Source organism: Pelodiscus sinensis, chromosome 3, assembly GCF_052426305.1.
Source record: "Pelodiscus sinensis isolate ZL-2025 chromosome 3, ASM5242630v1, whole genome shotgun sequence".
NCBI lineage: Eukaryota > Metazoa > Chordata > Testudines > Trionychidae > Pelodiscus > Pelodiscus sinensis.
The window spans coordinates 57,597,944-57,619,549 of record NC_143054.1 but is presented as its reverse complement, the minus strand read 5'-3'; the positions used below and the strand labels follow the sequence as shown (position 1 = coordinate 57,619,549).

The following is a 21,606-nucleotide window of genomic DNA, read 5'->3' as shown; positions in this document are numbered from 1 at the left end:
TACCAATGCCTTTACCTGATTAGAATTGACAGAGAGTGACTGAATGTTTCAGTGGATTAATGCATTTACCTTTCAAATCCTCAGACACAGATTCTAATTTGATCACAAATAAAATGACTCATTACAGAATAGCCCACAGCACAGCTACATCTCTTTTTTTGTCAGAAAAATAAAATATATATTCCGAAAAGGTAAGAATTTTAATTGGCACTCAGCCAAAAAAATGAACTCAGAACAAAAGAAGGGAGCCTTGGAGCCACAAATGTTAATGATTTTAGCACATGAAAAATGTAGTTATATGAAAATCAGACTTTTATATGCAGTACATTTTACAGTAATGGTGGGTGGATGTGAAAGTTTTTCAAAATCCCACATTACAAATCTGAAACAAGAGATAAAGAATATATATTTTAATCTTTTAGAAGTACCTATCCTTGTGGTATTTAATTCTCTTTATGAGACAAATGCCACTTCAGCATTAGTGTAAATTACACATATGCACTGGGGGAGAATCTTAATAAAGGACTTTAAAAAACCCCACCTACATGTTCAGGAAACAAAGAACACAAAGACACTGAGAACACAAAATTAACCTACATTTCAAAGTTTTCAGGAAAAGGGGAAAATCAATACTGTTGTGAGCAAAAGCTGAAACAGAAGGAAGCTCTCACAAATCATATTACACAGTGTTCAAATTTTTGGTGTGAAATTTGTTTCTGTAATGGCTATTTTCTTTATAATTATTATCTGTACCATATTATAGAGACTCAAATTAATTTTCCAAACTATTTTGACAAGTATAAACTGTCAAGAATACTAGAAGAATTCTGTACCTATATCTTATATGGAAGGAAATTATATGAAAATATATTTTATAGGAAGAAAATTCCTGCATTGACAGGAAGAGGACTTCATAGTATGAATGTGTCTTTTCTATCTAATATCTATATTAGCTTTGGAAAGCATTATACATCTAAAAATACAGAATGCGGATTTAAAACATCTCTGTATTCATATTTCATGTAATGTCAACACGTGGTAGTCTAGATTTTTAGATTAAGAGCATATTCATTCCTTAGCTAGAAGGCTGCTATTCACTAATTTATCTAGGGAGCCTTTCAAAGTATTAATAGCTAGGCTACTATTCTCAGCGCAAAGACACTTACAATACCAATCCAGTATATCCATCTGTCCAATTACCATCACTTCTGCAGATGTCTTTAAACAGTTATATTTCTAAAGGTGAGCTTTATAAACAAGCTTTTTTTTAGCTCATTTAGTGTATTTTAACAAAAACATTAAACTGATATTTTAATAATGCCAGAAAAATAGTACCCCAGATAGTACTAACCAACAAATCTCTTTCTGCATTGTATTATTTGACTTTTCAGTCAGCTTTCCTATTGCTATCATTTACAAAGAACTTTACAAAACAAAAAGAGTGCCATCATAAAAAAAGGGAACTCAGAATTAATGAGCTCACACACATTAAACTGTAACAAAATGTTTATAAAATCTTTAAATTAGCTTCCTTCTGATGTGGTTTTTAAGGATTTAAATTACTAAAAGAAACATTATGCTTCAGAAATAATGGCCCAAACATTTTACTAAGTAGCAGTGCTACAAATGTTTACCAACAAGTACAGTATTTACTACTGCACATAATCTGCTTGACTGGAAGGGAATGACTCATAGTACAAAACATGACACTCGCTTTGCAACACTTGGTCCTAAGGTTGTAAACTGAAGAATCAGCACACATCATAAACATTTCAAATACTGAATTTATTGCAAATACATTCTATCCCATTTTTAAAGCTTGCCAAAAGAATCTGTCAAAAGAATCCTCACTTGAAGGGGTTAAGAGAGCTAAAAGGGGCTAATTAACCTAGGAGGCCCTAGGAGAGAATTAAGCTGTCTAGGCAAGCCTTAATAGAAAATGAAGCTCAGCTGAACAGGTGTAGGATGGACTCATATGAAATCACATGAGAGGAATAAAATATAAAACAGGGAGCAAATGGCCAGTGCCAGAGAACAAACTAAGAAACAAGTACAGGGAAATAGCAATATAGTCTGGGAGTAAACAGCCTACTTGCTGAACAGTAGGGTCCCTGTATTGGGACCAAGATTACTGAGTGGGCTTGAGTTCCCTTGACCACCACTGAGGAAAATACGCTAGTCTTGAATTAAAGGATGGCCTGGAAAGTAACCAGACAATTCATCTGGAGAGATTGATATATGCAGCCACCCTGCCCCTGCATCTAATTTGTTCCAAAGCTTAAATCTGACAAAACTAACTTTTTGCAAAGCCAATAATAGAAATGTTACGTTTTTTAAAAATGTCAGTAGAAATAATTTCCAAAAATAAACTTTCCCCTACAGCATTTGCAATCCAAATATTGCAGTATGTGAAAAGTAGTGATGTTAAATTTAGATTAATCTGCTAATTGAGTAGTCAATGGAATGTCCATCGACTACTCAATTAGGCAATAGGGAGGTGCTCGCTATTCCACTGTGCCCCTGACTTTGAAATGTACAGGAGTTGTGAGTGGCTTTTGTATGTTTCAAAGGAAAAGGTGAACAGGGAACCCATTCAAGTGGCTCTTGTACATTTCAAAGGGAGAGGCACAGCAGTTGGCCCCCCCCCCCCCATGAGCCTCTGAGGGGGCGGGGTTGATTAATCAATCACCTGTGAAGCTGTGCTGCTGTGCAGCTTAGAGGGAACACTGGTCCCTACTCATGTGGGTTTCCCCACTGCACCTCTGCCTCCCCCCAGCATTGGCTCCTGCTCCCCCTGCTTGGTGCCTCTGATACAGAAGCAGCAAGGGGGGCAGTGACTAGTCGAGTAATGACTTGACTACCCGATAAGCCTTATCAGATAGTCGCTTGCATCCCTAGTGAAAAGATACTACTAGAAAAGCAAATTTCTATTAAAAAAGTAAAATTCACTAATTCAAGCTAAGAAAAATACAATAAACAAAATTATTTCAACTCTGATAATCTGAGAAACTAGTGACATGGACAAAGTGTCATGGTGAGGGAGGTGGTTAAGGATTTTAACATGACTATCTACTTAGGAATTCCTACGCCTCTATCACCGTACTGAGTGTGCCTCAGAAGTATTAATTAGCTTTCTATGACTGTTACAGATGGAGAACTAAGACACAGTTTCACTGAGCTGAAGGTAAGTAACAGGGAACAAGATTTCCCTGAACTAATTCCTGAAGTTGAGCATATTTTCTAGAAGAAAAACCCAGTCTTAATTTAATTTAATCACATCCAAGATGTTCCAACGATTAAATGTCATTATTACAAATATACACATCATTAATTTGAATTTGTCTAACTTCAAATTCTAGCATTGGAACTTCTTATATCTTTATGTAACCAACAGGCACTGAGACCACTGAGAAAGGGAGAGTGAGAGTCTACTATATAGCCTTACCTAAGAGGCAGCTGGCTTTTGGCTCATAGCTTTAGCCCCTAAGGTCCCAGGTTCAATCCCACCTGCCAATGAGCCGGGTCCATCAGCTTTACAGTTCAACTGAAGAGACCTCTGATCGTATGTCTGTTCTGGTAAATTCTCACAGACTTTGATCAAGTAGTCTCTCTGATAAAATAAACTGATTCAACTCCTTGTAGCATTTGTTATAAGGGATGTTTTTTCAATCCTTTAATCAATCTTCTTTGAGCCCACTTCAATCTTAATTGGGTATCTTTATCCAGCAACGTTTACGCTATACTAATAGGGAAAATAGGATAGGCCCTGTGCAAGAGGATTCTACGTGTACCATTGTTTTGATAGCTATGGTAAGTGTTCATAAAAGTACTGAGAAGTGAGCTGGTCAATTATATGGACTGCAGCCCAAAAGTGAGTATGGGAGCCAAGCAACAGGCTTTGTCAGTCACATCCCATTTTTAAAAACAGGCAGATAGATTTAATTCAAATTTTCCCCTCTCCTCCCACTTAGTAATTATTAACATAATAACGGTCATACTGGGTCAGACAGAGACATCTCCTAGGAGAGGGTTTATTATTATTTTAAATTATTTATTATTTAAAAGATTGCACAGATACACCCAAAACCTGTCTTTTGAATGCAAGGCTTTTGGAGTAAATTCTTGCTATTTTGAACTCTATACTTACAATAAAGGAACATGTAAACTTAAAACAAAAATATTAAATCACATCTTTCTAAAAGAAACCCTACGCAACTATTTTAAAATATACATATGTGCATTAGACACCTATTAAAGTACTTAGGAGGCCCCGCCCTGATGAAATGACATCACAGCAATATTTCTAACCTGCTAAAATTAGGGATTTAACCTGCTAAATGTCAATTAATTGAATAGTTGATAAACCTCATTAATTCTTATTGGTTAGTCGACTATTCTATAATAGACCCGGGGGCAAGGGTCTGAACTCCCGGACCCAACACAAGGCGAAACTGAGTTGGGCTGCCTACTTGCCTGGCTCCTAGGACACTTTAAATACAAAACCACAGTAGGTCCAGGACCCAGTGCAAGTCAGGACTGACCTGGGCTGCTGGCCAGACTGATAAAAAATTTATTGGCAAGGGGTGGGGGAAAATGCATGTAGTCTATAGCATTAACCTATAAGCTTTTTCTTATCAGTTAATCGACTATACCAGTGGTCCCCAACATAGTGCCCGCAGGCGCCATGGCACCTGCCGGGCCATTTATGTGCGCCCGCGGAGCAATCTGGGCTGGCCCTGTCCCCGGGTGTGCGGCAGGTGCCAGCCCCAGGCGCCTGGGTGGCCCCGACCGGTGTCGCAGCACATGCCGGTGCTGGTGCTGGCCCTGGCCCCGGCCCCGGCCCCGGGTGTGCAGCACATGCCGATGCCAGCCCCGGGCACACAGCGCCTGGGCAGCCCCTGCCTGGGGTCGCAGCACATGCCAGTGCCGGCCCTGGGCGCGTGGCACTTGGGCGGCCTCTGCCCGGGGTCACAACACATGCCGGTGCTGGCCCCAGGCATGTGGCACCTGGGCAGCCCCGCCCCCAGCCACGTGGCCCGTAAGTAGCCCCACCCCCGGACGCGCGGCAGCCCCAAAACGTTGGGGACCACTGGACTATACTATTACATCCCTAGTTAAAATATCCTAGAAATACTTCAGTTTGTGACTTCCGCAATATACTTATCCCAAGAATCAATTTATTTTGCTGTATCACATCTTACAATGGGTACACGTTAGGGAGGTAAAAAATTGTTTTAAAGTGTAACTGTGTAACTGCTAAAAATCTGCTAAAAGCTTTATGCTGCAGAACCTGCAAGAAAGTTATACTGCAGAGCCTGCAAGTAAATCAGCTCTCGGGGAGCCACCTGCTCCTGGGAAGCCAGTGTGTAACCTGTGGTGGGGGTGCTGAGCCAGGCCCCGTCTTGCGATGGGCCTCAGGGGTCTGGAGCAGGGAGCTCTCCAGTTCCTACCAGTTAACTCGAACTGGTAAGCCTCACCCACTAAACCATTTACATCCCTAGTACACATTACAGTTAAAGAGAGCAGTTGCTTCAAGAAAAGGATGAAACCATTGCACACTAAATAAAGGAGCCAAACTCATAGGACACTAGAGTTGCCAAGCATGTAATCACACACCCACACAAATAACTTTGCCCTGCCCCTTCCAAGGCCTGCTCTGCCCCTTTCCTGTTGCCCTGCTCCACTCATTCCATCCCCCCCACCTCTGTTACTTGCTCTCCTCCACTCTTACTCATTTTAACTGGGATGGGACAGAATGGGGGTGCAGGCTCTGGAATAGGGGATTGAGGTGCAAGATGCAAGCTCTGGGAGGGAGCTTTTGTACTGGAAAGAGCTGAGGTATGGTGTTGGGGTGCAGGATGAGATATTAGGTGCAGACTCCGGCTGGGTTGTGCATACCTTGGGCGGTTCCTGTTGGCGGCATTGTAGGGCTAGGCAGATTCCCTACCTGCCCTGGCCACGTGCCACTCCCAGAAGTGGCTGACACATCTCTGTGGCTCCTATGGGGAGGGAGGGGAGAGAAAGGGGAGGCAGGGGGCTCTGTGCACTGCCCTTGCCAGCAAGAAGGAGTTGTGGAGCCAGAACTGGGGGCAGAGGACAATACATAGAGACCCTACTGCATGATCCAGGGCTGTGGGAATGCGCCAGCTGCTTCCAAGAGTGGCATAAGCCCAGGGCAGTCACGGAGCCTGCTTTAGCCTTACTGCACTGCTGGACTTAAAGCATCTTAAAATCTGCCCTTTAATTGCTTTGGGGAGATAGAGCCTGACTCTGGCAAAACTGGGAGGTTGGCAATCCTACAGAGTACAGCTGCTCCCTGAGTTACAACCACCTCCACTTAAGACCATCCGCACTTACGACCAAAGTGGTCGTAAATGCAGATCCGAGTTACAACGGCGATCTGCGCTTACGAACAGTGCGGTCGCCATGTAACTCTATGGGATCCGAGTTACAAACACTTTGAGTTACGGACCAAGTGTTGGTCCGTAACGTGTTCGTAACTCGGGGAGTGGCTGTACATACATTTGCTGTGAAGTCATGAAAACTTTTCACATCTAAAAGATCACTTTGTTCAAACCACCTCCTGACAAGCATCGTCCCTGCCCTCATAAGTTGATTGCAATCATCAGTGACTGTGCACATGGAAAATCATTATGTGGAAACATGCAAATAATACATTCTTCAGTGCACAAAACGTGTTACACCTACTCAGTACGTGAGTTTCACATATTCCAAACTATGTTATTGGCAAACCAAGATTCTCCAATGAGGGCAAAGTTTACTAAGACAGGCGTACTTACATGCCACACATGAAGCTTTAAAATAAAGTTTACTTTATTATCTATAAGCTGACAAACACAAAAGAATATTACCTCATCTTTAATTACAGTATCACTTTAACTAATTTCTTGGTTGAGATTAGGAAACCAAATTTGAGCAGAAAGACTTGTAGCCAAGATACATAAACCCCTAATAGCTTCAGAGAATGAGTTATAGAGCATTAGTGGACACTGGGGGGTGTTAAAATGCAAGTAATTGGCTAACCATGTAACCGCTGAAAAATTTCAAGCTTATCAGCCGTTTAAACAGCCAACTACACCCTTAAATTCCTAGTGGACACCAGTATAAATGTATGAATTCCACACCTATGGCATGAATTGCAGTACCATATCAGACCATTGGGACAGCTAGTCTAGTTTATATTTGGAAATTTTGAAATAAGCAATTATTAAATGAAATTTCCTTGTGGGCAGATCCTCCTAGCACATTTGGTTAAAGATCAACCACACTTGGTTGTGCCCAGGTGTATGGGGGTTTAAATCTTTCAAACTTTTCATTTTATAACCTTTATTAATGTAATTCTGTTCTCATAAATCTCAATGGATATTTCCCCACATATTTATAAGCACTAGAAGACTGTGGGCATAGTGCAGAAATGTTTTCTTGATATGCACTATCACAATGAAGTGATATTAATCTAGTCTCTCTCTCTCTCTCTCTCTCTCTCTCTCTATATATATATATATATAAAAACCTTTTCCTGCGGGATGTCTGAGGGTACGTCTACACTACAGCGCTAGTTCGAACTAACTTAGTTCGAATTAGTTAATTCGAACTAAGCTAATTCGAACTAACGCGTCTAGAACTAAAAACTAGTTCGAATTAGCGTTTTGCTAATTCGAACTAGCATGTCCACATTGAGTGGACTCTGAACAGGGCTTAAGGATGGCCGGAAGCAGTGCCGGCAGGGCATCAGAGGAGGACTTAGAGCATGGAGATGCTGTCTCAGGATAGCCGAGGGCTGCACTTAAAGGGTCCCGACCCCCACCCCGGACAGACAGTTCTAAGGGGTGCCCCGCTTGCAAAGCAGTCCTGGCTTGGAGTGCCCACACTGGGCACATCACAGCACTCGGCCATCAGCCCGGCTGCACTTGCCGCAGGCTGCCATCTGGGGAGAGGAGGCAATTGGGGGGCTGCAGGAGAGCTTCCACCCCCAGAAGCCCACAGAGCCAGCCCAGTCCTCCCCATCAGGGGCTCGTACCCCATTCCTCCCTCATCTCCTTCCACTTACCCTTCCCTAGCCTCCCTTCTTATTGATGTACAAAATAAAGATAACGTTTCTTCCAACATTGACTCTGTCTTTATTGAACAAAACTGGGGGAGACTGGGAAAAGGAGGTGGGAGAGGGGAAGAGAAAGGCTGGGAGAGGGGAGGGCAACTAACATGATCAGGGGTTGGGAACAGGTCCCAGATGAAGAGAGGCTACAGAGACTGGGACTATTCAGCTTAGAAAAGAGGAGATGGAGCGGGGACAGGATAGAGGTCTCTAAAAGCAGGGGTTGGGTGGAGAGGGTGCATTCAGAAAAGTTTTTCATGAGTTCCCATAAAGAAGGACTAGAGGACACCAGAGGAAAGGAATGGGTAGCAGGCTTCAAACTAGTAAGAGAAAGTTGTTCTTGACAAAGCAAAGAGTTAACCTGCGGAACTCCTTGCTGCAGGAGGCTGTGAAGGCTACAACTAGAACAGAGTTGAAAGGGAAGTGAGATCAAGTCATGGAGGTTGGGTCCATGGAGTAGTCTTAGCCAGGGGGTAGGAGTGGTGTCCCTGCCCAAAGTTTGTGGAAGGCTGGAGAGGGATGGCACAAGACAAATGGCTTGGTCACTGTCTCCGGTCCATCCCCTCCAGGGTCCCTAGGGTTGGCCGCTGTCGGCAGACAGGCTACTGGGCTAGATGGACCTTTGGTCTGACCCAGGACGGCCATTGTAAGCTCAGGGCTCAGGGTCGGGGGTCTCAGTGGACCACCTGGATTTTCATGCACACCTGCTCCTGGGTGGCCAGGCTGGCAGCTCTCCTGCCCTAGACAGCCACTTTCCTGTGCCTAGTGCGGAGATCGTGGACGAGGTCCACAATGTCTGCACTAGCCCAGGAAGGTGCCCGCCTCTTGTGGTCCAGGGCAAGCTCCCGGGAGCCGCCAGCTGGTCCCGGGAAGAGGGGGTGGGCTGGGGGGCATCGGGTGGGTGGCTCTGTGCCGTGCCAGGTGCAGGGTCTGCTGGCTGGGTGCTGGCAGGCTTGCACCTGGCACGGGCACCGTAGCCAGCCCGTGCCCCTTTAAGGGGTCCGGGGCCGGGAGGGGGGCATAGAGTTTCCCTGGTGTTGGCCAGAGTGGTCACCAGGGAAAGCTGGGGAGGGCTAGCCTCCCACTAGTTCGAATTAAGGGGCTACACACCCCTTAATTCGAACTAGTAAGTTCGAACTAGGCTTAATCCTCGTAAAATGAGGTTTTCCTAGTTCGAACTAAGCGCTCCGCTAGTTCGATTCAAATTCGAACTAGCAGAGCGCTAGTGTAGCGCCTATTAAAGTTAGTTCGAACTAACTTCCGTTAGTTCGAACTAACTTATTAAAGTTAGTTCGAACTAACCTCCGTTAGTTCGAACTAACTTTGTAGTGTTGACATACCCCGAGTGACATCCTGCTGCCCTTCCCTCTGTCCTCAGCTGCATGGCCTCTCCGCTCCTTCTCCCCTCCTCCATGCTCCAGGGGGAGCTGTAGGAGCTGTGAGCCGCACGACCTCTCTCCTGCTCTGGGGAGTCACGGGAGCCACGTGGCCACTCTCCTCCCCAATGCTCAGTTTCCTGAGATGGGGATGGAGGAGAAAACCCCGAGACTCTGCGCCAGATGCAGCTTACGGGGATGCGCACACATGCCCTGTTTTGAGGAGGTGAGCCACTAGGATGCTCCAGTTATTCAGGTGGAGGGGTGTTGCTACAAAGTTTGCCTCTGATATGAAGTTGTGAGACCTTGTGAGAGCTTCCCAAGCACATGCACTGAGACTCTTGGCTTTTGTCCTTGCATGCTGCTCAGAGTGCTGCTCTCTCCCCCGCTGCTCTTCGCTGGTCCCAGCTGCAGCAGTGGAAGGGGGGCGTTAGAGAGACAGGATAAAGAGCAGCCCCCACGCGTGGGGCAGAGATCACAGCACCAGCCAGTGGGGGCTGAAAGGGAAAAGTCCTTTCCTGAAAAAGGAGTCTCCGTGGCCTGAAGCACTGCTGCACTCATCGCCCCTAGAGGGGGCCAGCCCCGTCTCCCAGAGCCACCTGCTGCAAGCTGGAGATGGAGATACCCCCGGAGAAGGAACACCGGCCCTGCAGCAGATGCTGCCCCGCCCTTTTCCTGCCCAGGTGCAGCTGCCACCTGGCTCTAGTAATCCACACGCACTCCCCAGAAAATCAGCTCCCTCCTCTCCCAGACTGGCCAGACACCCTGCCCACAGCCTGCTCCTGCCCCCAGCCAGACACTCTACCCCCAGTCTGTTCCTGTGCCCTCCCCTATTCCTGCCCCCTCCCTCTGGCCAGACTCCCTGCCCCCAGCCTGCTCTTGACCTCTCCCCCTGGCCACAGGCCCAAAAGTCCAGGTCCCATCTGGCTGTAGAAAGGGCTGGTGCAGCCCCCTTCCTGCTGTAGAAGGGGAGGCCACGATCTGGCTGCGGTGGACAGATGGGGGGGTTGGCGAGCGTAGTGAGCCGGGGGTGCAGTCCCCTAGCCTTATGTACCCGGCACATTTAAAGTAGACTATGTGCTCAAGATAATTAGGGTTGCCACCCCATGCTCGGGGTATCCCTGAACCTCTGACTGTGAAAAGCTAAATCTGGATGACAGAGGACAGACCATATGAAATTTCCCTGGTCTGTTCATTTTCTCTTAAACATCTGGCTCTGGCCACTTCCAGAAGATTGGATAGCGTGCTAGATGAACCAATGATCTAACTCAGAGTATGTCTACACAGCAAAGTTATTTCAAAATAACATTCCTAGCGTCTACACAAGCCAGCTGCTATTTCGAAATTAATTCGAAATAGCGGAGGGCTTATTTCAAAATTGGTAAACTTCATTCCACAAGGAATAGCGCCAATTTTGAAATTGCTATTTTGAAATAAGCGCTGTGTAGACACTTATTTCAAAATAGGGGGCCTCCAGACCTTGCCAGGATGCCCTGCTGGCTGCCCTGGCCACAAGGTAACTTCTGACCCGATGCCCTGCCGGAACCAGTTCCAGCTGGCCTTAAATGTGATTCAGCATCCAATCAGTATGGACGCACTATTTCGAAATAGCAAAAAGCTATTTCGAAATGCATTTTGTGTGTAGATGCGTTATTTCGAAATAAGATATTTCTAAATAACTATTTCGAAATTAGATATTTCAAAATAACGCTGTAATGTAGACATACCCTCAGTTCTTATGTTCTTATGGACTAATCACCAGCAAAGGTGAAAAACAGATTTTCTTTCAGCACTGGCTTTGTTGTTCACATGTAAGCCAAATATTATGGCTCACAACAGGTCTCTCCCCAATGTAAAGTAACTGGTAATGAGTAAAAAAACCTCTTCAAACAGAAAGAAGTAAACAGCAAACGGAGAGGTGAGGATAGTGACCCGATCTTGAGGTGCACATTAAAAGCTTGCTCTACTACATTTTGGGGGACAAAGAAGACTACCAGTAGTCATCCTTCACCAAGAAAGTAAATGAAGAGCAAGTTTGCTTCATGAAAGAGGGATCTAAGCCAGGCTTGATTGAAAATGCTGGAGAGAACTTCCAGCGAGGTATTCTCCTGTCTAAATAAGCTTAAATTTTAATTAAATATAGTCTCTGGAAAGCATGCAATGATCTGTTGGTAACCATTTGTTTCCAATAGTCTTACATTTTAAAGAAGATTCCAGTAATCGTATTATTTTCACTATAAAGATATCTACGTATTGTGGTATTAAGCAAAGGGGTGATCCTGAGTTAACTCTTATAGGCTGGTATATATTGCTTCTTTGGGAATAGCAGGTCTGGTGATTCTTTTAAGATACGTCTACACAGCAGCGTTATTTTGAAATAACTAACGTTATTCTGAAATAAAATAGTGTGTGTCTACACTACAAGCCTTTATTTTGAAACAATGTCAAACTAGAGGACTTCTCACTCCAACTCATGATAACCCTCTTCCTTCGACTTCCTGCTGTGTAGACAGCACCAAAAGCCGAATTAAGCTATTTTGACTTAAACTATGGAATTCACATAGCTGAAGTTGCGTAGCTTAATTCGACTTTAACCCGGCTGTGTAGACATACCCTTAGTGTCCAATGAACAAGGAATGCTTCATAGATTTGAGGGATGGTGTGTGCCTATCACTACCTGTAGAGCAAGGCCTGTAAGGTGGTGGTTGTGTTGAAGGAGGCTGGTGAGTTTCAGGAAGATCCACAGCCAGGGGTGGCCTGTGAGCCTAGGCAGACTCGACGTCATGGGGTGCCCGGGCATCCAATGATTACGTCACGGCCATTGATGGCCGTGCAGGCGGGGGCGCCAGTTGTGCCTTCCACCGGGGGCGCCAGCTGCCACAGCTGGCCTCGGGCCACTCCTGTCCACAGCAGGCACAGAAAAGACTTCGTCCTGCTGAGAGCAGGTAGGGGTTAGGGGAATATTACACTGAGTAAAAAAATCTAGTAAATAAGAACTGTCATTTACCTTTAATTTAAAAATGTAAATTTTAGAATCTGAATAATTAAACCATAATTGCTCAGATATAGGGTATACTCCTGGTTAGCAAAAGCTAGTACACTAATGAGAACCTGTTCTTTTTTTTTTTTAGAAAAAAATACAAATGCAAAATAAAAGCTTGAAACTGATTTAAATCAAGGTGTCCTGATTACTGATTAAATCAATCTATTGTAATGTAAATGCTAAGACCCTAATCTTAAACATCAAAGTTATACATGTGCTTCTCATGGAAAGTCAGTAGTTACACATGTGAGCCTTTAAGAATCTGTAGGATTGGGGCCTAAATAAAGTAGAAAAGTATTCCAAGACCAAAAAGCTATATTATAGGTTGTGAAAGCTTAAAGTACATAAGTAATTCAAAGAGGAAAAAGTTACAGGAATATTTACTACTATCTTAAAGCCAAGCCTTTTAAATACAGAAATTCAGAGATAAGATTAAACCTAGAAGAAATCCAAATATGTTAAGGAATGGAAATGTATATATAGGGCATCCAAACAACCTTAACTCTGTCCCAAGAAATTCATCACAATGGTTCGGCAATTCTAAGATGGCATACTCGATTGTGTTATGTATGATGGTGAATCAGTGATCAAGGCAGTAAAGCAGGGCTGTGCCTTGGCTCCAACTCTCTTCTGTCCTATTTCAGGTGCCTTTTACAACTATGACACTGGTATTGGCATGAGACACCAGACTAATGGCAAGCTTTTCAATCTGAGGAGACTACAGGCAAAGACTGTGTGTAGAAAGTGACTGTTCATAATCTATTCGCAGATGACTGTTCCCTGAATACTAAATCTGAGTCTGACATGGAATAGTATAGACTATTTCTCTTCAGCTTGTGACACTTTTTGTCTCACTATCAACATCAAGAAGACAGAAGTGCTGAACCAGCCTGCACCAGGAAAGTCTTACATAGAGCCTACTATCACAGTGAATGGCCATACCATCCAGGCAGTGGACAAGTTTACTTATGTCACAGGACACTGCCAGCTGGAGTTCACAATGAGTTCACAATAAACAATTCTGAAGGTTGGCAAAGCCATTGCATTGTCAAATTTGTATGCGTGCAAAAATAGTGTACAGACACCACATTATGAAGCTGAATCGCTTGGGCTGTCTGAGAAAACTGAAGAGGACAAGATAGCAAGACAAGGTTCCAGATATTCGTGTTCTCATATAGGCAGGCATTCCAACCTAGATGGACAGAACATGTCACCAGCATGTCAGATGAGCCAGTGCCAAAGATCTTTTACAGCGAGCTAAAGGAAGGAAAGCACTCTCAGGGAAGCCAGAAGAAATATTTCAAAGACTCCGTCAAGTTCTTCTTCATACATTTCAACAATGATCCAGAGTCCTTTGAAGATCTTGCTCGTGAACCTTCTACCTGTGAAGTCTCATCAATACTGGAGCAGCAAGGAGAACTACTGAGGCAAAGCAGAAATGCTAGCAGTGTAAATCTCACAACAGCAGCACATCTGCTATTAATCTAGTAACTTTATTGCAGCATCTCTTGTCCACTGTGCCACAGACAACTCAAAGCTAAAACTGGTCTGATCAGCCACTCACATGTTCACAAAAAACAAACTATTCGGTACTGTCACGATCATCTTTGAACTCAAAGGACGAACAACAACTCTGCCCTCCACTGACACCATGAAAAAAGTACAATTGGGATTATCACAATAGTGTTTATAATCCTAGAACAGATTTTATTGATGTTTAAAAACACATTACACTTTTTCTCTTCTTGGTACTCTTATGATGGTGCTGAGCAATGCTAAACTAGAAAGACTGTGCTAAAATTGAGAAGTGAGCCAAGCTATTCCTGGACCTCTTCCTGGATTTTGGACAACAAAAGGAAAGAATGCTGGCAGAATTGCAAAGTGTCAGAAAAGTCTTGTGCGTTACAGTAGAACAGGGATGGGGAACCTTTATTGGGTTGGGGCCACTGACTCACAGAAACATCAGTCAGGGGCTGCACACAAGCGAGAAGCAAAAAAACCAAAACAAACCCCTCACTGACAAGGCTCTCCCCTTGCACACCAGAACCGGGGGGGGAGGGGGGGGAGGGAAGGGGGAACAGGCCAGTAGATTGTGTGTGCCCCAGCCCCATAGGGAGTGGTGGGGAGGGGGCCTGAAGTGCCAGTGTGGGCTCCCCAATGCTGGGGGGGAAAGCCCTGAGCCTCGGGAACCAGATCCAGGCAAGCTGGGGGCCACATCTTAGGTTCCCCACCCCTGCCATAGAACTTCAGACTTTGTATACACTGCTATGTTTAAAACACAATCACCGCAGCATTTTAACGCAGCAGTGTGGTCACAGTGCCAGCACTGGAAGAGAGTTCTCCCACTGTTCTAGGAATACCTATCAATACTTATTAGCTAGAATGGGTACGAATGGCGTCCCTAGCCTCTGTTTGTCAATGGCTGAAAATGGATGACAGGAGAGGGATTACTTGAGGACTACCTGTTTCTGTTCACTCCCTCTGGGCATCTGGCATTGGCCACTGTCGGAAGAGATGATATGGGGCTAAATCGATTTTTGGTAAGAACATAAGAATGGCCATACTGGGTCAGACCAGAGGTCCATCTAGCCCAGTGTCCTGTCTTCTGCCAGATGCCCCAGAGGGAATGAACACAACAGGTAATCATCACATGATCCCTCTCCCATCACCCATACCCAGCCTCTGACAGAGGCTACAGACACCATTCCTATCCATCCTGGCTAATAGTCATTGATGGGCCTAACTTCAGTGAATTTATCTAGTTCTTTCTTGAACTCTGTTAAAGTCCTGGCCTTCACAACATCCTCTGGCAAGGAGTTCCACATTACAGTGCAGTAAAGTGACAGTGTAGACAAGCCCCCAGAGTTGCAAAAGTTTTGGGAATAGAAGTTGTTAGTAACTCTGAAATGCTCAACTCTGAAGATGAACAAAACTTTATGGTTCTTTCAAAAGTTTACAATTGAACAGACTTAATACAGCTTTGAAACTTTACTATATAGAAGAAAAATGCTGTTTTTAAAGTAGTTTAACAACAATATTATACTTTATTATTTGTCTCTTCTGCTGTCTGATTGCATACATTCAGCTCCAAATGAAATATGTGGCTGACTGGTCAATTTGTAACTGAGGTTCTATTTCCGGGGTAGTGGCCAACCCATTAAGTGAAGAGAGCCAGAACAGTGGCGGAAAAAATGCAGAGCCACACCAAAATTGTTAAGCAAAAAAAACCAAACTCCAAAAAGGTCCAGCTCCCCACCAGCCAAAAAAAGACGCTGCCCCTTTAAAAACCGTGGGCAGGCTTTTTGGCCACATCAGGCTCCCATGAGCCACTACCATCTTGGTGAGCACAAGGGGCTGAGGCCAGTAGCCGAGGTAGGGGTGCATGGGGCAGCTTCGCGAGCCATGGGGGAGGCTTTGCAAGCCACACTTTCAAGAGCGAAGAGCTGCATGCGGCTTGCGAGCCGCGGGATTGGCCACTCCTGTTCTATTGCATGAAAAGAGATGAGAGAAACTGGGATGCCTGATTACAAGTGAGAAAGAAAACAGAAGACAATGGGGAAAGGTTAGAATAAACAAAGAAATATTACTGTGTAGGAGCTGTAATGGGAATACCGTTTCTTATTTTGTATATTGTATAATGTTGCTGTGTAATTTCAAAATGATTTATTCAATAATACTGATCCATGATGTCATTAAGTGGTGTGATGATGTGATTGCATGACAATTTCTTTTCTGATGACTGCTGAACAACATCACTGCTATGGTTCTTCAGGACATGGTAAATTTATGATTTTTAAATGGATGAGTTGAGCAAGAAGAGCATCCAGATGCTTTATGCCCTTTTCCAAGTAAAAGAAGAGCAAGAAGAGCAGTAAACTGAGCAAGAGTACTACAAATCCATAAATGGAATTTGAGGGTTTTCATGACTTATCTGAGGACATAGCAGCATTGTTATGTGATGACACTACAGCTGTCAACAGTTGAAACATCATACTCAGGCAGGTCCACCAACAGTAATTCTGGGATGTAGGGCAAAACAGTTAATGGGCTCCCTATGCACACTCAAAACATACCTGGGCAGATATAGTCCACCTGACATTTGGGTGATGCTGTGCCTGTGTAGCTGCCATCAGGAGCCTTATAGCTGCTATCAGGCGCCGCATGCCCCGCTCCCGGATCACGGGCTGCAGCAGCTGTCAGCGGCTATCCTGCAACGGCTGTCCAGGGCGGGGGCCGCGTTAACCGCCACAGCACTGGCCAGCAGCAGCCTTCCCCCTGTGGCCGCAGGGCCCTGCACGGCCAGGCTTGGCCCGCCCTGGGCGGCCCCAGGCTGTGCGCCAGCGGCAGTAGCTGGGCTGCGCCAGGCTGGGCATGTGCGTCCTGCCACTGCTGCCAGCTCCGCGTGCCCTCCCCCATGTGCCGGGTGGGGGTGGGTCCGCGCATGTGCCCTCCCCCAACCCAGGGCGCAATTCAACAGTCTGCCCGGGGCGCCGGAATGGCTCGGTCTGGCCCTGCCTAGCCTAGCCCCACCCTTTCTCCTTCACCCCATCTGTTCATTCCCCCCCTTACTTGCTTTCCCCCACTCTCACTCACTTTCACCCTCATTCACTTCCAGCATGCTGGGATGGTGGGGTGCGAGCTCTGGGATACAGGAAGGGGTCAGGGAGTTGGCACTTACCTCGGGCAGCTCCCAAAAGCAATCAGAACAGCCCTCTTGAAGTGACTCCTAGGCAGGGGAAAAAGGGGTCTCCCTGTGCCTCTGCCCATAGGCACTACCCGCTGCAGCTTCCACTGGCTGCAGTTCCCGGCAGAGTAGGTGCTTTGGATGGGGCACTGTGCAGACACTCCCTCCTCCCCCAGGGGCTGCAAGGACGTGCTGGCTGCTTCCAGGAATGGTGTGGAGTGAGAGTGGGTAGGAAGCCTCTCTTAGCCCTGCCTCACTGCAGGTGCCAGCTGGAGGAGGGGCAAGCCCTTCTAAATCACCTGGATCCCCAGCAATTGCCTCCTTTGTCACCCTCCCCCATCAGCAGGCCTGCACTCAGACAATGTAACAACATGAAGCAATCGTTTTTACCTTTTACTTGATTGTGACTACAGTAGTGCCCCTTCTAGAGCCCCCTTATGCATATTGCCACTATATAAATAAGTACTAAAATGATACTGGTATGGTTTAGGCCCCTTCCAAGACTGTCCTTCCAGGCAGCCTCCAAACCTGATGGTCATAACAAGAAGCCTTCTCCCCCTTCCAATGTAACTGACACTTAGCTTGTTTAAAATCCTAAATTACTATACTATTTCATTACCAGCAAATTAACAGAACAATGAAAAATTGAAGGCCTAATTAGAAAAAAGCTCAGGATGGTTTTAGAAACATCAAAAGGACATCTACTACTGCCTATGCTGTTTCTCCATGCCACAGTGTTAGAAAAAGTTTTTTATAATATGCCGTTTTAATGGAAGACAGCAATCGCTTTCGCTGTTTTTCTAATCACTCTTTGCTCAGGTTTTTTTTCCCTTTCAGCTCTGTCTTTTGATTTATACTGTTATTGCACTGTACCACAGTGTACAGAAGATAGTAAAAACACACATTCAGTAGCCAAAAAAACCCAAACAACCCTTCTCCCTAAAAGGCTGTGAGTAGACCCTTAAAACTATTTTCTTTCATTCTGACTCTAGCACTGATGAGCAAAAAGAGTCTCCGTTCCACATATTACATGGGTACAGTATATGCAAATATATTCAGTGGAGCATAGGCTGGCTTATTGCAATGCCTTTCTGTTGCATCTTTTCCATTTGATCTCAGCTTCAGGAAGATTTGAAACATAGCAGAGATGTATGTATGGGATTATTTAATATTTAAAATATGTCAAGGTAAAATCAGAAGCTAGGGTGGCAAGGCAGATCATGAAATAACAAGCTGTCTGTATCTACAACATAAGCTTAATTTATTATCTGACAGATGGCTGGGGGTGGTGGGCTGCAAAGCAGGAAGGGAAAAGGCATCTGATGAGGTAGGTGAGCTATCAGAATCTTTAACCATTCCCTGTTCTAGACAACCAATCAAAATCACAAACAGTTGCATTATTGTCTTCCTGAGCCTGAAGCCTGCCTGCAAAAATAACTCAGTGACAAGAGTGAACGTATCTCATATTGCATCAATGGAATAACTCTGCAACCTAAAGATGACCATTTCAACAATCACTATTCACTATTTCACTGGTGCTCATTTTAGCAGAAAATCAAACAAACATATATGTTCCCAGACTGCAAGCTGCTTTCTACCCTGTCCCCTTCGTAACTTCTCCAGTATAGCTACTAGTTACCAAAACAAAAATATCAGCATAAAGAAGATGTAGGAAAACGATGAAATGGAATACAGTGATTGTAGTTTTAAAATAAAGTGAAAAGTTTCTGTGTTGATTGTATTAATTGGTTCCCTATTTCGCAAAAAAAAAAAAAAAAAAAAAAAAGTTTGTAAAATGTAAGTGATACTGCTCAGTGCTAACTGATGAATTTAGGTATATAATTCCATGGAATATATGAGTCTTGTTTATCACTACTATCAAACTTTAGGCTATAACATATTGCCAAGAAAATAAATTGAGAGGAGGAAATTAAGTAGAAGTTCACTTAGCAATAAGATCCCAGAGTACCAATAATATGATTGCCACTTAATACAAGTTTTAACACAACATTTAATATTGTGACTAAGATGAACTAAGAAGTGGAAAGTGACATGTTCCAATAAGGTGGTCCCACTATCTTCAATCATATCATATCATTAAGTAACACCTAGGAGGGCATAGAGGGTGGAGGGCAAAGGGAAACCCATGCACCAATATGCTCCCAGTATTTATAACTGCAAAGGGACCCCTCATAGAGATAAGATAGGGGTGCAGAAGAGACTAATAGTTCATAATTTACCTGCAGGGGTGGAAGGCTCCTGCCTCTTTTCCTCACCCCCTCTGAACTGTTCAATGCACTATTAATGGACTGAGAGTCCGTGCCTGCTCTGCACATAGAGACGGTGTCTAGAGGAATGGAGCCATTTTGACCGCTGTGTGACAGTGACAGCGCGTAAGGAGGGAAGGCTGGGAGGGACCGTCTCTCTCCAGAGTGGACTGGAAGAAGAGAGGGATAGAAAGGCTGGGGGCAGTAGCCATGGCAGGGGCAGAGTAGGAGGGGACAAGAAGAGAGCAGGAAATGGAGAGAACTGGAGACGAGGTGGTCAGCTGGGGCTGGCGAAGGGACACAGAAGGAGAGAGCGGGGGATCAGAGGAGAGTAGTGGCCGGGGGACAGAAATCCAGGGGAAGGCGCTAGGTACAGGCAGGTGCCCTAAAGGCAGGGGATGGAGGGCGATCCATGGGGAACGGCAAGAGGGGCTGGAGCGCTAACAAAGCGCGCAGAGCTGGGGCAGGGCAGAGTCGTTGGCGGGGGGGCTGTGGGGAGCAGAGATGGGGCAGGTCGGAGGCCAAGGGGAAGCGGAGTCTGTCGGGGGGAGCGGGGCTATGGCACCGGCTGGGGGGGGGGGCAGGCTGCGGCGCCGCGGAGGCTGGGGCACGGCAGGTGCAAGCGGCGACTACCTCGGATGCTCCAGCTCCAGCGGTAGAACTCGAGGGTGTCGTTCAGCAGGCTGGACACGAGGCCCGGGGCCCTGCCCGGCTGCTCGGCGGCGGGTCCCATAGCGAGCGGCGGTGGCTGGGGAGGCTGCGCTGCCTTAGTGCCGCGGCTGCAGCTGCTCCCCGCTGGCACCGGGCACGTAATTTAAGCGCGTGCCGCTGCCGGGGCCCCCGCCGCTGACTCCGCCTCGCGCTGACCGGCCTGTGCCCGCGGGCAGGGCGGGAGCAGCGCAGCGCAGCGCAGCAGGCGCCCGGCTCCCTGTCCGCCGGCTGGGGATGGTCCGCAGCGCGCGGCTCACTCCACGTGACCTGGCCAGCAGCCTCCCCCTCTTGCCGCCGCAGCCGCAGCACCCCGCAGACACCGCTCCATCACCGGCCGCGCAGGCGCACAGGGCTCGGCGCTCTTGCAGCTGGAGGTGCGCTCTCCCTCCTCCCTTGGCAGCCTGGCGAGGGGGGTCCTGGCTTGGTCCCTTGTTGCAGCCCCTGCCATGCCCGGGGCTGAGTGTTAGCTGGTCCGCCCCTGGCAGGTGTTTGCCTAACCCCTTCCTCCCACCTGCAGTGCGGCCGGTGCCTACCCATCCTGCCCCCGCGCTATTCCTAGTGGGCCACCTACACACACACACCCCTTCGGAGATTTGCGCCTCCCATGGCTCTGGTCCTGCCTTGGGTCTCTAGGCTTTCCCCTCTTTATAACTGCCATTTACATCCCTCATCGCTGCTCCCAGGGCCCCCATTCCTCCTCCCCCCCCCCCCCCCGGCCTTCCCTGCTCCAGAGCAAACCAACCCCCCACTTTTTATTTTCACTCCTTCTTCATATAGGTCAGGTTTCCTAGAGCTTTCTTCGTTGTGGTGGTTCTCCTCTTGTCTTTCTCTTATTTGTCCCCAGTCTTCTTTCTCCCAGTATGGTGCCTTGAACTGCGCACTACCCGCCAGCCGAGTCTGTATGCGTGCTGAGTAGCAGGGAAGAAGTACTTCTCCCGACTTGATTACAACACTCCTGCTAATATATGCCAGAATGTTCACTTGCTTTGCAAGTGTTGCACTGTAGCCTCTTATAATGGATCATTAAATTCCCCCTTCACCCCATCCTTTCCCACAGTGCTTTCCTAAGCAATCATATCCCGTTTTGGTTTTGTTCAATTAATTATTCTTTTCCAACTGTAGTATTTTGCATTTGTCCTTATTGAATTGCATCCTACTTATTTCAGACCATTTCTTCAATTTTTCAAGATCAGTGTGTTCCCCAAAGCACTTTTAACCCTCTCAAGCTATAGTTCACAGATATACTCTTTTATGCCTTTTTCTAAATTGTTTATAAATATAAATTATTGATAAATATATTGCATAGAACTAAACCCCAACTGATCAGAGTGGAACTTCATTTAATTTGTCCTTACAGCTTGATTGTGTACCATTTATAACTACTCTCTGAGTATACTTTTCCATCCAAT

At 46.0% G+C, this 21,606-nt stretch overlaps 1 protein-coding gene across 1 annotated transcript in view; it reads right to left on the bottom strand.

Annotated features, from left to right (window-relative positions):
• The window catches only part of ELOVL4 (ELOVL fatty acid elongase 4), a 72,843-nt gene extending 52,324 nt beyond the window's left edge, over nucleotides 1–20,519 (bottom strand). Inside the window, exon 1 of the mRNA XM_075923779.2 lies at nucleotides 20,120–20,519. Coding sequence (XP_075779894.2) covers nucleotides 20,120–20,219 — 100 coding nt within the window. The 5' untranslated portion in view covers nucleotides 20,220–20,519. The remainder of the gene's footprint in view (nucleotides 1–20,119) is intronic.
• Nucleotides 20,520–21,606: the final 1,087 nt, after the last annotated feature.